At 27.2% G+C, this 17,303-nt stretch overlaps 1 protein-coding gene across 1 annotated transcript; it reads left to right on the top strand.

Moving 5' to 3' along the window:
• The first annotated feature begins 271 nt into the window (after positions 1–271).
• Positions 272–16,539, top strand: LOC107455403 (V-type proton ATPase 16 kDa proteolipid subunit c). Its single transcript, XM_016072958.5, has 3 exons — positions 272–900; positions 8,276–8,468; positions 13,540–16,539. Exons 1-3 carry the CDS (start codon positions 828–830, stop codon positions 13,745–13,747), a joined length of 474 nt encoding a protein of 157 aa, XP_015928444.3. The 5' UTR covers positions 272–827; the 3' UTR covers positions 13,748–16,539.
• Positions 16,540–17,303: the final 764 nt, after the last annotated feature.

Below are 17,303 nucleotides of genomic sequence, written 5' to 3'. Positions count from 1 at the left end.
AAAGTAACTACTACTTTAGTTTCGCTACTTACCTCCAACCACAGAGTAAAAGTCATTTTCTAATTAGGAACTGAAATTTGAATAGATCTTTAGCATGCAGCATTTATAATAATTCTACACAACTTTTAAATTTAGTATTCTTCTTTCTTTTTATCTGAAGTTTAAAATTTTTTATTTGAACTATATTGAATTCTAATCCCATTACTAAAAGTTCTGAAATGAACTCTCCCAACCTATTATCGAAGTATGGAAAAGTGACCCATTCTACCTCGAAGAAGTCATGTGACCCCCTGTTGCTCGTTTCGGAGAAAACGATAATAATGAATAAATAAATTTTATATAATAATGCGTACTAATTTATCCATCAGATTTTATTATTTAAGAGCATGCCTTATTTATTAAGGCTTATTAATTATAATTATTAGAGATCTGTTTTCTAGCCTCATCCTAATCTGCAAGAGTTAATCATTGGGTTTTGCGAATCGTTCCTTTCTATCTGAATCATTCATTCTGTGAACTCACTAGTCAGATGAAATTGTGAATTTCGTCGAACTATTCTCATCAATATCACTTAAAATTTCATTATTAATTCAATTTAAAAATTTATTTGCGTACTCTAGGATTCTCTTTTACTATTTATTAAATATCTCAAGATAATTTGTTCTCGTGAAAATCATTAGATTGGCCTACGCCCCCATCTGATATAACCATCATATGACTTTAGTGCTTTCTTGAACAGCTCTTCATTTGCAATCTAGTTAATTCATTTCGCTCATCGTATTATATATTATATTTAAATTAATTCATTAATCTAATTAAAATTAAAAATGGCAGACGACGCACCAATTTACGGACCTTTCTTTGGAGTTATGGGCAGTGCAGCAGCTATGATATTTAGTGGTATGTTTTTACATTATTAATGATCTATTTTGATTTCCAAGCTGTAATTATTAAGATTTTACAGTAGTTTTTAAGAAATGTTTCAATTATTTGTTGTTATTGACATTTTATCATGCTTGAAAAGATGTACATATGTAGAGCTAATTTGTACTTAGTTCTTAAAAATACTAATCGAATCGAGGTTGAAATATCTACTTAAATAATGATTTCGATGCTAAAATAAAATAACTAAACTTTTGGATTTTAAGTTAAGATAGATATAAATTTTTTAACAAAAAATTATAGCTATAATTTTAACCAGTGTTAAATGAATGTAGAAATAATAAGTTGCATTTTTGCCAATATTGCATTGCATTTAAACTGTATTTTGTGTACTACTTTCGATTATTTTGGCTTTTTTATATGTGTCCAGAGAAATTTGCACCTCCCCTATCCCTTTTTAGTTTCATACCAGTCTACCAATAGAGAAAATGTAATTTTGTTAAATCTGTTTTTGTGTTTTTTTTCCTTTCTTTTTTTTGTTTAACTAAGGGAATTACATTTTAAAAGAATACTAAATTGTTAAAAGTATTCATTATTATCACATTTACTTATATTCAAAAAGTTAAAGGTGTTAATTTCCATTTTTGCAATTAATTTCTTCTTCCTAATCCCTAAAATTAGCAGGGCTAAACAATGTCCATGAAATTCATGACCCGGAGGAAGTCTGCCACCGAAAGTGGGTGTTCTAGAATGTCCCTATTGTCCAGTCCAGGATATGTTGGGAAGAAGCCTGCATGTCCCGGGGCAGTTTGAGAAGATTTTAACACTACCCTCGAAAGAAAGAGACTTAAGGTGGCCGCTGGTAAGCGCCGTCTGATCCTTGCGGTTGCACTAAATGTTGAGTGAACCTCCTGGACGGGTGCTCGGGTACCAGTGATTTTTGGGGGTATGAGCCAGGAAACATGGTCTTCTTTTTTCTTTTTCTATGCCAAGTTCCATGAAGGTGAGTGAATTTGGACTCATCAAATGTCATATATGACGATATCATTGCCCGAAACCTCAACGTGAGAAGGGATCCACTGGAGGTGGACTTCGTGCAATCGTGAGAAGATTTTAAGTTTTTGCAGGATTGAAGTTCCTGTTTTGTCTCTCACCTTCCTCCAATGCGATAAGTACTGTATGGAACTGAGACTGTCAGAGAGTATCCAGATATTGTGATCCTGTAGTGTTAGAAGAGAATCCAGGGCATTATCAATACCGATGAGTTCACTTCTAAAAACTGTTGCAATTAATAATTTGAATATATAGTAAGATTGGTACTAGTTAATCTTTTTAATGTCAGAAATTTAACAGTTCTTAAATTTATTATTTTTCACTACATAGTATAAGTATATCTCAATATTTTGGGGAGATTTCCGTATATGTGGTCGAATAATTGTCAAGTCTTGGCAATTTCCGGGCAGCGGTCCGCGAGAAACTTAAAAAGCATCACAGAAAGGGACCAACTGGAAAAGTTTAACTCACAGCTAACCCTGGCCAAACATCTACATATAATTTGTAAAAAAAAAAAAATTTCAAGTTTAAAATTTATTTGGCACCTTGGTACTTAGCGCGACAGATCATGATACGGAAATATCCCCAAAATGCTGACTAAAGGATAAAACCATAAATCAAAACTCCTGAACAGTACCTGTATTATCTTTTTACATTGATTTTTGTAATGTTGAAATTATTGTTTTGTTATAATGTAACCATTTTTTGGAGGATTTTTATGCTATTATTTTCATTTCTTTAGGGCAGATTGTTATATATAAAATAAAAACTGCTCAATTAAAAGATCCCCAAATTTTTACATTATAGTTTATTAGAATACAATTCAAACTTAGATTTTATTAATTTATTTGTTTGATTGACATTGCAACGTAACGTACTGTTTTTTTTTTCCTTCTTAAATCTTAAAATTTCTATTCAACTTTTGGTTAATTTGAAGTTAGTTATTGTTTTTTTTTGCCAAATTGTTTAGTAATATTATGTAAAGTTAATTCCTAATAACAGTTTTGGTAGAAAATAATTTTATATAAAGCTCATCATAAAAGCAAATATAACTCATTTGCCTTTTAGTAATAATTTCAAAATGGTTAATAGTAGTGAATAATATTAAGAAAGAAAGGTAAAGAAATGCTACAAGCAAATGTTCAAGGTTGGGGTTTTGGAAGTCCTAAACTGGTTTTGGAAAGGACACTTTGGTTTTACTGTCCTAAACTGACTAAAACAATCTTAAAGTGTCCATAACCTTTATAAAAGATAAAAAAAGTTTATGAGTAACCATTGTACACATAATTACATATACTATTAATAAATATTTGATGGCTGAGAAGATTTATTAAATCCATGTTTTTTTTCTATAAAAAAGAAAGTTCTTAATTTACAAAACTCGTGACAGGCCGGTCTTGACATATGCTTCTGAAGCTTGGAAAATAGCTAAACTAGAGGAAAGTTGTATTGCAATATTTGAGTGAAAGCTTTATTAAGATTACAATAACTGGAGAAAAAGATTTAACTTTCAACTGTTCAAGATTTATAAAGGACCCGATATTGTTAAATACATAAAAATAAATCTAATGAATTGGATGGCCCACGTGATTCGAATGAGTGATGACAGTGCAATAAAAAAGATATTACTTCTCTTAGATCTACTGGAACAAGAAAGCGGGGTAGGCAGTAGTTGAGATGGGCTGCTTCGACTGATTTTTTGCAATTAATGAAAATATTTGGAGATCAAAGATAAATCTGAAGTTGTTATGGAGAAATCTTCAGAGAAGGCATTGATTGTCTGGCCTACTATGATGATGAATAAATATTTAATACTTTTCATACAATTTGTTTGCTTTAACTTATTAATGGTAAATAATAAGCCGTGATGTCTCTGGGATAGAGTGTTCGCCTTTCAATGAGGTGAACCGGGCTCAAATCGCAGCGATGGGTGGTCGATATGGATTCCGCACCTGGCTCACAGTGCTGAGGTTACAAATCTTCAGGGGTTAGAGTCCCCTTGCCGTCAGACTAACCTTGAGATTTTCTCTGCATGTAACGCAAATGCGGGTTAGTTCCATCAAAAAGTCCTTCACGAGGGCAAATTTCTCCCAATATTTGAACCAGGAGTTCCCCTTGTCTTCTGAATTGGGCTCAAAATTGTAAGGCTACGGAGTTGAGCACTAGTAGTTGTAAACCCAAAAGATTGGGTGGGCTGTTTAACGACGTTTATAAGAAGAAGAAAAAATGAAAAAAATATGATATAGGAAAAAGAGATTTATAACTTTTAAAGCTCCACAATTCATTGAACATTAAAGGTGAATACCTTGTCCTTTAAATATCGATAAATATGCTTTTAATACCAATAAATTATGTTTTTGCATGAGGATAAATAATGCAATATTAAAAATAATAAACTCTTTTATAAAAAAATTAATAAATTAAATTAAAATAATTTTTTTTTTATAAAACAAAAACATGTCTTCATTTTGCTTCCTGTCTTAAAATAAGCCTTTTATTTTTTGCAATATTTTTAAAAAAAATCTTATTTCTGCATTACGGGATAATAAAAAATCCGTCTGTTTAAGAAAAAAAACTATTACTTTTTTAATATAAATATATTAGTTTAAACCAGGGTTGGAGTTTTTGCCGGCAAAAAGGGTTTTTTGCCAGGACAATGGCAAAAACTGGTAAAAACCGGCAAAAACCAATTTATTTAAATTGCTGATTAAATATTATTACAAAATACTTGAAACAAATTTAAATCAATCATAAGGAATGATAATTTTGATACATTACATGAAAAATTTATTTTTAACATATCAATAATTAATATACCTAAGGGTAATAATTTTTAAAAGATTGAAAGTTTTTGATCTTTTTTCATTTTAGAATCCTAAAATAAATGTTTTTTACAAATAAATATTATTATTTGTATACTATTATTTATTATAAAAAATTATTTGTACAATAATTAACTACACATGTTGATAGATATTTTATGCTTTAAATTATATTTGTATTAGTTTAAAATAAGTTCATTTCACTGGAAAAAAGAGAATAATCACAAATTTTCCAATCAATAATGTTTTAAACTACTAAAATGATACATTATCATTTAATTATGGAATAATAGTTTTGTTAATTTTTTTGTAATTATTTATATTCATAGTATATATTTCAATTTTAGGAATAATTTTGTATCAAAAATGTGTTTTTGTCCTCTCATCTTGGAAAATATAGGTTTTTGCCACTTTGCTTGGCAAAAACCTGTTTTTGCCAGGACGTTTTTTACCGGTATTTACCATGGTTTTTTCCACCTGCGGCAAAATCTTGCCAACCCTGGTTTAAACTGAAAATATAATGTAACTAAAAAATATCTTTAACAGTTTTGAATGGCGGGCATAACGATTATATCATTTTCAGTTACTGGCACTGGTGATGTATCACCACTATGCCAAAAGAATTGAACATGTAAGAATAAAAGTATTCTTGAATAGTACTATAGATAAATAAACCTAAGCAAGCAAGCAAGCATTTCATTACTTAGTCTATTTATTAAACTCTAAATATAAAGGTTTTTAGTGCTCGGTCGTATTTAACAACAAAATTTCCTAAGTGCATTTCTCTTTTGATTGCCTGTGAAGCTGAAGCAACACAATTTTTGAAAACTTACTTCACAGAAGCTGGGAAAACCATTAAACCAGTACCATGGTGAACGGCTATTGAAAAATCAATGTCATTAGAGGAATATTCTAGACATTTTTAAATTCTACTCTCATGCCCAGCAGGCGCAGCATTAATTGGAAAGACGTTTTCAAATTTTGAAGTAATTCACTCAAAACTTAGAACCTTGGGTATGAATTCAGCAGCTAATTTTGTTAGGTGCTATTGAATCTTAAGAGAACCAGTTGAACTTGATTAGTAATTGCAATATTGCAACTACTTGATTACAATATCAATAAGAAATTAAATATTCTCTAGTAGATTTGATTTAATTATCAATAAATTATTAGTTCAATGTTTGATTTTTTTTTTTTTTTTTTTTTACCTTTTAAATATTGTTTGGATAAAATTGTGACATAATTTGTGTTTAAGGGTTTTGGCCAGAGCGGTTTAAACCATGGATTAATCCATGCTGTCCTAAACCTTGCCAACCTGCATTAAATAATGAAAAAAATAAATATATGTTAATTAAGAAACCTTACAAATTTTTTGGCCATAAGAATGTACTGACAAAGATGGTAGGACCTGTTTTTACTTGGAATAGGACAGAAAACTCAAGCATAACTCTAATTCAACTATATATAGTATTAATATTTTTTAATATATAACCTTATAAATGAAGCATTTTATTAATAGAAGAAAGAATTTGTTGGCATTTAGCAAGATTGGCCCACAAATGAATATGTGATGGATTTCTAGCAGCCAAATTTATAAACTTTTCTAATTTTTTCAATATTTTCTCCAAATTTTTTTTTATTACTCTTTTTATTTTTAAGTGTGTGGAAAAAATTGTAAATTCTAAATTGTGTACTTAATTTTACAAACTGGGGAAAAAATTCTAATTCCTAATTCAATTTCAATAATATTGAAAATGGAATATGAATTAGTTTCATAGATGTCAATGACATGTCATTAACCCTTAACAATCTGAAAAGATTTCAAGGTTACTTCCCACCATTATGATTATTTTTTTAAAAAAAATTATAATTAAATTTAATCCTAATTTATTTCTATAATTAAGTTAATGGTAAATATGACAAAAATAAACTATTAATTTTTGTAGTCATTTATGTGGCATTGGTTCCGTTAAGAGTTAAATTATATAAAATAAATTTTTTTATGTTCTATAAACAATGTATGAACTTAATTTATTAATTATATCTTAGAGTTCATTAACATTTTCAAGCTACAAAACCGTAATTTCATTTCATAAAAACAACATTTTTCACAATGAAGTAGGTTGATTTAAATATAATTTAAATCACTATAATCAGTCTAGATATTTAAAAAATGCAAAATCTGTATAATACTGAAAGTTAAGTACTTGTAATGAAAATTTTATGAATAAGAACAATAATTATAATTTCATAAATTAAAAAATATTTGTAAGGTTTTAGTAGCCCCAATGTTTTTTAAGGAACTGATACTTCATGTTTCTATTATAATTAAAAACATTTTAGTATACTCTTAACATGTTGAATACATTATTTGAAAGTCTTGTTCTAAGGATAATAATTTTGCTTTTGAAGCAAAACCTATTGATATAGTTCAATAAATTATGAAAAAAATCCACCATTTAAAGCAGTGAGTTTCTTCCAAGTGGGCCCAACCAAGAAAGCCCATCCTAGGTTCTTATTTTTTTTAAGAAAGATAAATAATTGAAACTGTCACTGGGTTATATGTATATATGATAAACAATTATTATAATCTTTTAAGGTTCTTAATTTTTTATAAAAAAAGGTGCTTAATGTTTTTCTGAGTGCTATATTTTTAATTTCATCAAGATTAAAATTTAAGAAAGTAACTATTTTTAATTTATTCATTCATTGTTTTTTTTTTTTTTTTTTTTTTTCAAAAAAAAAGAGTGTGAATCATTTGAATCAGGGTTGGCTCTAAGTTGGTTTTTGATAAGAATTGATTTCAATTGTGAAATACAAGGGTGAGAAAATTAGGGAAGATGGGAGAGTTCTGCAAGTTGCATACAATTTAAACAACATTAAACTGAATAGATAATTATTTTACTAAAAATCTAAATTATCAAAATCTGTTTCGATTAGATTATTCAGACATTAATTATAGATATATGAATGTTATGAATATCTAGTCAAAAACTCATTATAGTTACTATTTGTTCTTTTTTAGAAGAAATTCAAATTTATTTCTAGTTGCTATTATTTAGAATTCTAATTCTTTTTTTTTTATATTGAGGAAAGTAATAGTTCTAAGTTACTCTTGAAATATACCTATGCTATGATTTTAAATTTCTTCAAGAATATTTGTTTAAAAGATACAGCTAATATAAAGAGGTATCTAATGTCTTATTATAAATATGGATTCTAGCATTACTTGAAATTTATAACTATTAAATGGAAGAGAAAAGAAAAAAAAAGAAACTGGTTGTGATTTTTTTTTTTTTTTTTTTTTTTTTTTTTTTTTTTTTTTGTCTTAACATGAAAATTTCATTTCTATTGTGAGACACTTTAGCTTGATCAAAATTTTTAGTATGTATGCATATTAAGTGAAATAGTTTTTGAAAATGTTGCATTTCTTTATAAATAAAATTAAAAAAAAAACATGAGTATTTTGTTTAATTAAAATTTAATATTGAAAATAATATTGTATTCTTTTCTATTAGCCCTAGGAGCTGCATATGGAACTGCAAAGTCAGGAACAGGTATTGCAGCCATGTCTATCATGAGGCCAGAGTTGATCATGAAATCTATAATTCCTGTAGTAATGGCGGGTATCATTGCCATTTATGGTTTGGTAGTTGCTGTACTTATTGCGAATAATATAAAGTCTCCTAAAGAAGGATACAAGTTATATAAGTATGTTGGAATATTTTAATTTTGAAAGTGATTTTTTTCTTTCTTCATGAATCTTATCTGTGTTATCTAGTTTTAATTATTAACTGCTATTACTTATGGAATCTAAATCTGGCAGAAGAACCATTTTCTTGCAGTCAGTAAATAAAAGTGCATGTTAGGTAAAACTATTGCAAAAAATTAAATTGCTAATGATGCTTTTATATAAAAATTTAGTAAAACTTTGGTAGTGGAACTTTGACTAAGTAACCTTTTTACAAATGTTACTATTTACTCAAATTACATGTTGTAGAGATGATTGTGCTCCAGAAAAAGTCCGGAAGTTTCCGGAAATCCAAGTTCCAGAAGTTTCAAGAAATCATCGATTAAATTTATGTATAAAAATTCTTTAGTATTTTATTTAGAAATATTAAAGCTAGAATTTATGCTTGCCATATTTTTCATTTGAAAATATTTTTTCTGTTAGAATAATAAATGTGATTAGAGGTAAAAGTAAACTTATACATAATTATTCATTTAAATTATGCTGCATGTAATTTTTTTAGAATTTCATGTTTTTAAAATATCAATGACTTAATTTATGACAATATTAATTTTTTGAAATGTTTCATTAATATTAATGATTTAATTCAAGAAATTTTCAGGATTTTCGAGTTGGACTCACAATCACCCCTGGACTCACAATCACCTGATATTGTACTGAAATAATTTTAAAGATAATGCAAAAATATTTTTTAATTTCCTGTGACATTGCAGTAGCTCAGAGTGTTCAATTTTTTTATTTTATTATATTGTTCTATAAAGTGACATTGATAATAATTTTAGTAAATGTTGAGCAGTTTGTTTTGTTTAAACAAATTTTTCTTTCCAATGAGAATAGCATACGCTTAGTAAAATGTACTTTGCCATTTATATAATTTAAATTTTACAATATTTAAACTTAAAATATTTTTTCTTTAAGCAAATTTTTTTGCTTACATGAACTAAATTTTAAATATACCATGCATAAAAATTGAGACAAGATCTTAAGGTGTCCCTCTAACAGGCTTAACTAAAATTAAGTTTTTGCCAGTTTTTAATTATATTAAAGTTCCTCAATTTAAACCATTGATCATAAATATTAAAAATGGATCGTAAACAGATAGCATTAAAATTTTTATCAGTTTTTATAACAGAGTTAAAAAATACTTGCTGCAATCCCAGTAAATGTTTTTAAAAATTCAAATCATCTCAATACAAGTTATCTAAATTTAAAGAGAAAAAATAGATGTTTTTTAACATATACCCACTTTACCCTATTTATAAAATTTATCCCATACAAACTTATTTAAAAATAAATATAAAAATTATTTCTCCCATACCTGAGCAGAAAATAATTAAAATACTCTTCGGGGGCGATTGTATTCTGGGCAAGGCCGTAGCCAGGATTTTTTTTTTTGGGGGGGGGGATATGGTAAGAAGCAAGGACGGTTTCAGACATGCAAAGTAGGGGAAAACATTGTAACAAATATTGTTTATTCTGTTTGCAAAAGTTAAACTAGTAATTAAAAAATATTACATAATTATTTTTCAATTAATATTACATAATAATTATAATCAATTAATAAACAAAGTTTACAAGGACGTGCGACAGGGATTTGAAGAAAATTTTCGATTACTTTTTTAGGACAAACCGGAATATTTTGAAATATGCTTAATAAAGTTAGTTAAATAAAAGGTTTGATTCGACAGTTTTTGTTTTTCTTTTTACTGAGAGGCTCAAAGAAAGACTAAAAAGTTTGAATCCCAGAATTTCGGGGGGGGGGGATTTGTCCCGACGGTCCCCCCCTGGCTACGGGCCTGATTCTGGGTATTCGAATCATTCTTCATGGTTTTAAATTTTATGCCTGATTTCAATCTTGATTTAATCAACAATTCTAAAATTTTAAATATTTTCTAGGTTGAACTTGGGAGGGGGAGGGAAGTCATCCTTAAGAAATAAATTTCATCCTATTTGTTGTTTTTATATTTTGAGGACTCTTGAATTAGACATGTAATAAAATCTAATAAATAAAATTTTTTTACTATGAAATTTTATACAGGTGAAAAAAATGTCATGTATTAAAATTAGTTGTTCCAAAAATTTAAATTAATTTCTTCTTACTGTTAAGTTAAAATTATTTCTTTAATCATGTTATCACTTCATTTGAAATTAAAAATACTCTTTAATAAGATTAAGAGCTAATTTCATGCCTGAAAAATATTTATAATTTAATTTATATATTTTTTTACCTTTTAAATTTGTAATTTATAATATATATTTTAAAGTTTTATGTTATCACACAAAATGTAGCTTTTTTCTTTCTTCTTTTTTTATGTTGCATGTTTCTAAGATTTATTTGTAGTTTTAAAATCACAAAGCTTGCCTCCTTAGATTGTCTACTAATTTTACAAAAACAATTGAAAGTCACAATTCAACTACTTTAAGTATTCTAAGTGGTGAATTGGGAGGCCACGTTAATTTACTTTTGACAGTTATTTTGTCGATATATTTTAATTTTTTAAAATCTTTTTTTTTCATTTGGTTAAAGAGATATTGATATTACTAATGTTGAATGATATCTTCAAATTAAAGGGACATTTTCTAATAATTTGGATTTTTTTTTTCTTCCTGCATTGTATTTTTTACATTTTTTATTCTTTATGATTGTTATTTTATCCGATTAGCAATTCAATTATTAGAAAGAATTTAAGACAATATGTTAATTTACTCAACTAATTATTTTATTTGGGTGTTTACTATCTGCTTAATTAACATCTTCATCAGTTTGGTTTAATCAATAATATTGATTTCACGAAAATGAGTGTGAAGTAAGCTCTTTATAGTGGGTACTTTGTAGAGGCAAATATTTTAAAGATGTGATGACATCAATAACAGATAGGAATTGTAAACATATAATTGTGGATACTACTTGAATAAAATTTTTTAAAATAATTGTTACATATCTCTAGCAAATCTTAAATCTGTGTAGTATTAAACAAGTTTTTAGAACTTGCACAGATATTAAATTCATTTAATCATCATTCAATAAATCTTTTAATTTTTATAAAATTTCAGATGCCACCCAAGAGAGCTGTTACTAAGTTAGGAAGCTTATTATTAAATTTCTATTTTGTTAGAAGGATCCTAATGAAGTTTAACTGATTTTTATATTTAGTGTTTTTAACACTAAATTATTGTACCTAAATATAAATTGTTAAAATTTAAAGTGGTCTTCCGAAGTCCTCTTTTTATCTACAAATGCTTCTCTTTTCTCCTATCCTTTGATTGAAACTTGTTGGGAGCTCTCCTAGGTCTACACATTTTCTTTGGTTGTTTACTTATCTAATAGATTTTAAAGTGAATTTAAATGTAAAATTACAGTACAAAACAAATCGCAATAACATGTTCAAAATTAGGATGAAATTTAATTAAAGAAAATTTCATGTTAGAAATAACCTTTGGTTATAAAATGCTAATTCAACAGTAAAAATAATATAAATATATGACAAAATTTAGTTAAACATACTGACTTCAAAGAAGTTTATTTAAAAATATTTGGGGTGGCAAAATATATTAATACATACATCACAATTTTAGAATGTAAATTGTTAAGGAAATCTACTTCTGCATGAACCTTTCCATCACAAATCGATGGATCCTGTAGGATAAGAATTTTGAATGGAAACATTGAACATTTTAATGAAAATTCTATAGGAAAAAGTGACTGGTTGTTTATTTAATTTAAGTCTTAACTTTTTTTTTTTTTTTGACTCTTCATGTGGCGAGTGGTTATTTTCAGATCTAGTCCCACACGAACAAACTGTCTTGTTCTTAGGTGCAAACATTTGCAATAATTTTTTCTTTCCAGTGGATCTTTATCATTATCAAATAAGTTTTGAAATTACTGGATTAAAAACTTCATTTGCTTCAAAAATATACTAATTGGAAATAACAGTAGATATGTTTCTAGCGTAAAAAAATAGGCTACCATTTTCAAGGTTTGCCGGGCGTGAATATGAAGAAACAAATGTAATTTTAAATGTATGACATTAAGTTTCTACAAAAAATGGAAAAATAATGGTGAGAAACACAGTTAGAAATACCGCAGTGGCTTCGAGAGAAAAAGATTAAAGAGCAATAAAAAACCCTGTATGTCGAGAGGAGTGAATCAGGGTAAAAGCTAATTTCCATGTGCTAAGTAGAAGGTGGTGAGGAACTAATGTTGTCAACATAGGAATAGGCATTCATATGAATGAAACAAGATTCCAGGGCATCAAAATGAGTTGATATGACTGAGGTGGAAATGATTTTTTCATTGTTGAACTTAAGTTTATGCCAAAGACTTCAACTATGTGCTGCAATTGATGATTTCTCGTTCTTGGTGATAGTCATATTTATAGTGTACTTTAAGCCTAAATTTTTGAGTGTTTGAGACTTGTTGACTGTTATTTCCAATTTGCATATTTTTGAAGGAAATGAAGTTTTTTATCAAGTAATATCTTACCACTTCAATGTCTTGGGATTATTTTTTTAAGTTCTGAAATTATTAGTTAGGTTTATAAGGGTTTTAGGTTTGAATTTACTGTTCCATATGTATTATGCGTAATGTCATAGTTATCAAAGTATACAGTTGTATAGCACTTCTTTTTATTCTGTACAGCCTTCCTCTTTAGTTCCAAACTACAAATTGGTACATATGTAAAAATATTTTATCAAAAAAATGTTTTTTTCCTTCTAACTTTTGAATGATACATGTTATCAGAGATTTAAGGTTAAATCCAGAATCTTTATAGCTTTGTTTAGAATTTTAACACAATTAAGAAAAAAGTTTGTCATTTATTTATATGGAAGCCAGCTTGTCCTTTTTTTATTAAAAAAAAGAGTATCTGGCAATTTTTGAATATTGTAATATGAATGTAATTTAATATAACTTTTTAGTATACTTAAGAAATATTTTTTTCCCTATTCAAAATGTTCTTTAAAAAAAATTTCTACTAGTCTATCTATTTTCTTCTTATAAGACATGCTATTTAACAATGTTTTTTCTTGCAGTGGATTTCTTCATTTCGGAGCTGGGCTCTCTGTAGGCCTCAGTGGTTTGGCTGCAGGTTTCGCCATTGGAATCGTTGGGGATGCTGGTGTGCGAGGAACTGCACAACAGCCAAGGCTGTTTGTTGGAATGATCCTTATCCTTATTTTTGCTGAAGTACTTGGGTTGTATGGGCTCATTGTAGCTCTTATACTTACGACTAAGCTGTAATCTGGGAATGTATGCATGGGCAGAGTCTTAGCCAAAACAATGGTTATTTATATTGACTGCACATGAGTTTTGACTGAATAATTTATATTTGTTGATTCCCTGCCATTTTAATTAATTTTTTTTTCCTTTTGTAGATGCCAGGTATCCATTGTATTAATTATTTTTATCTTGATATTGAAGACAATTTTATTTTGTCATGCAACATTTATAATGTTTAAAAGATTTTTATCTCCTCTGAGTATTTTTAAACCGACACTTAATATGTATTATTGAATCATAAAAATTCTGATAAAATCCTTTTCGTAATATAATGAATTCTTAATTTTATTGAATGCCATAATTTCCAAAGAACAAAGATTTTTATTTTTTATGATGGATACTGGTATTTTCTTGTATATTTTGTAAACCTGTCATCCTTTTTGTTTCAAATCTCTCTGCCCTGTCTCCCTGTAATCTTGGGTGTCCATATTGTAGATTAAAAACACTTTTGAAATTGTTAGATATATTTAAGAAGAAAAAAAAACTCATTTTATTTTCAATTTAATTGATTCATGTGAGGGAATTACGACAGTGTACATACTATTTGTGTTTTAAGTGTAATGTCTATGAAATTCATCACTAAATTTCAGTCTAGTAATCCCTTGTGTAATATTTCTTAAATTAAAAAAAAATATTTTAATTAGTTAAAATTTATTTTTAAAGTTATTCTGCTAATTGTTAAAATAAATTGTATTATGCATCTTGGGATTACTATGTTAGGGTAGCGTGTTTATATGAATAATCAGACTTTTTTTTTTCTTTTTAACTGTACTTCTTTTATTTCAATTGAAGTGGAATATCAGCAGTATAGTTGGTGGTTTAGGTACAAATAAGCAAGACATGATTAATGTTTTATTTTGTGTTGTTGAACATTGTTTATGCAAAATTTTAATATTTTATAGAACAACATTATATCTTATTGTTATATTTATAGTGATAAAATTAACCAAAGTTTGGATTAGAAGAGTTTAATTTACAATCGTAGAAGTTTGCAAAATTCTAGTGGGCACCCTGTTGTCACTCCATGTTTTATATGTGTTGTATGCATCTGGTGTTGATACAAGATTAAAATAAAAAAAAGCTGTTCTCTTGCACCATCTAAGTGTTAAAAAAAAAAAAAAAAACTGTCAGCATGCAGTTATAGATGTATATGAGAGTATTTTATTGCTGATTTGTCTCACAAATAAGTAATATATTTGCATATCATTTCAGCACACAATGGCTGTTTGTCCTCATAGATTGTAAGTTTTAACTATAAAAAAAATCTGAACTTTATTTCACGTGATTGATTAATCTTATTGATAATCTTTTTGATTCAGGGGTAGAATTTTTGTGTACACTTTCAAAGTCAATACTTAAGAATTTTAATGTTATTTTTAACATCATCAAATCTAGTCCTGATTGTTTTAAATGAATCGTTGTGTTAAATGACATTAAAGCAGGGTTTAAAAACAATCTCATTTTTTTTTATAAAAAAAATGTCAAATTATGATAGGCTAATTACCATTCTTTAAATTGCACTTACATCTGAAAACATTTCATCAGCCAGTATTTATTTTTATTTTATTTAGTTAAAGACATCAGATCTAGTACTAAATATCTATGTATGTAACCTCGCTCTAGTGAACATTTTGTGACAATAGGATCATTAATTTACTTTATTTGTGTAAATCCTTAGTTTTTTTTATTTACTTACAATTTATTCAAGAAATTTGCTGAAACACAATGTTTTAAATTTCAAATTTTTTTTTTTCATGCCTGGATTGATTGCGAACCCTGCATTAAAGAGCCTATAATTTTGTAATGTATTATGCAAATTTCAATGTACTATGCAAATTTTATTTATGCAATGAAATAAAAATATATATATAATTTACTTTTAGATCTGCGGTATATGTTAAATTGGCAATGTTCAAGTGCGGATGTTGTGAGACTTGTTTATCCATGTATTTTAACATTGCTGATAAATATTAGTCACATGGTGGAGCAGCTGGTTGTGAGTTAATAATTTCATTTTCATCGAGCTTGTTAACTTAAAAATTACAGCTTATTTTGTTACGTTACATTTTTTGTCATATAATTCATTAAAATTTTAAATGCTGTCATGATATCAACTTTATTACTGTTTTGGCTTTATTGTTGGTGAAACAATTGAACATAATTGTATATTTGACTAAAACTAAATATAGTTATGTATATGTTTGTGCAAATTATCAATTTCTTAATATTTCTTTTATACTGCCCTCTTATTTTCAATGAAAGTGTCAAATAATTTTAGATTTTTTATTTTCGAGTTCCTAAATGATTTTCTATTCCCACAGTTTATCATTCCATCTTGTTTATATATTTTTTTGTGATTTAATCATATTTAAAATTTGTAGTTATTAAATTTTTTTAAATCTTTATGAACTATTCTTTGATCTATGCAAATTTTTACAAGTGTTTTCAAATTTAATTTTTTTAACCATTTAAGAGATAAATTTTACTGCATTAAAAATGTTTTAATGTATTTTCAAATGATTATTTATATGTGAGGTAAAGTGCTATTCTTAAAATATATAGTTATCTACATAGATAATATTGATGTAATAGTTGTGAGCAAAAAAACTCATTAGTAGATATAGCCTGTTTAAAATAAACATTGTAATGATTTAGTTTCATAGAGGCTTCGTGTTTATTGAAATAGAAGTCTCTTTGTTCAATGTGTATGATGGTTATGTTCATTATTTTGCAAATAAAAATATCATAAATTTCGTATTGTGCTTTACTTGTTTTGTTAGATCCAATTTGTCGACGATTTATCCTCTGTAAATAAACTTGTGAGGTTTATATCTTCAATTTTTCTTAAAATTAGATTCCGTATTTCAGTCTGAATGTAAAAAAAATAATGCTTGTGTTTTGTCATACCCTTTAAGAGATTTTAATTCGAATTCATAATAGTCATTCTAAAATTATTTTTACAAAATATCAAAACAAAAAGATATAGAAGAGATAAAGTTATAACAGGTATAGCCTGCACTTTCGGTATTAAATTCTTTGATGTAGAAAAACCATCCAAGCAATAATTCTATCTGCTAACATTTACTGTATCGTACATTTTGTTCCTTAAAATTAAAATTTTGCTTTTCCTAATTACTAATTTATGTTGGGAAAAAGTTCAATTCTTATTTTAATTTAAATAAATAAAGAGTTTTAAGAAAAATAAGAATTAAACTTAATAATTTGAAATTATGTCATTTTTTAAAGGAAATTAAACAGTACTAGTTGATGGAAAGAATTTTGAGATTTTGTTAAAAAGCATTAAAATTTGTATTTTTAAAGTAGGGGGGGGGAGGGAATTTCAGGTAATGGTGTTATGTAGCCACCTACTAAATATTGCCAGTCTTTTTATTCATCTGTGTTGTCTAATACAGGTTGGTTGAGATTTTAAGACTTAAATTACAGGCTACTAGCTCTGGTTTTATTAAATTGTTCCGAATACGATTTCAAATGTTTGCTTGCTTGAATGATTTTGTGG

The sequence above is a fragment of the Parasteatoda tepidariorum genome, chromosome 7 (genome assembly GCF_982258835.1).
Source record: "Parasteatoda tepidariorum strain Cologne lab strain chromosome 7, Ptep-v5.0, whole genome shotgun sequence".
Taxonomy (NCBI): Eukaryota; Metazoa; Arthropoda; class Arachnida; order Araneae; family Theridiidae; genus Parasteatoda; species Parasteatoda tepidariorum.
The sequence above is the reverse complement of the archived record's forward strand: the minus strand, read 5'-3'. Positions and strand labels throughout refer to the sequence as shown.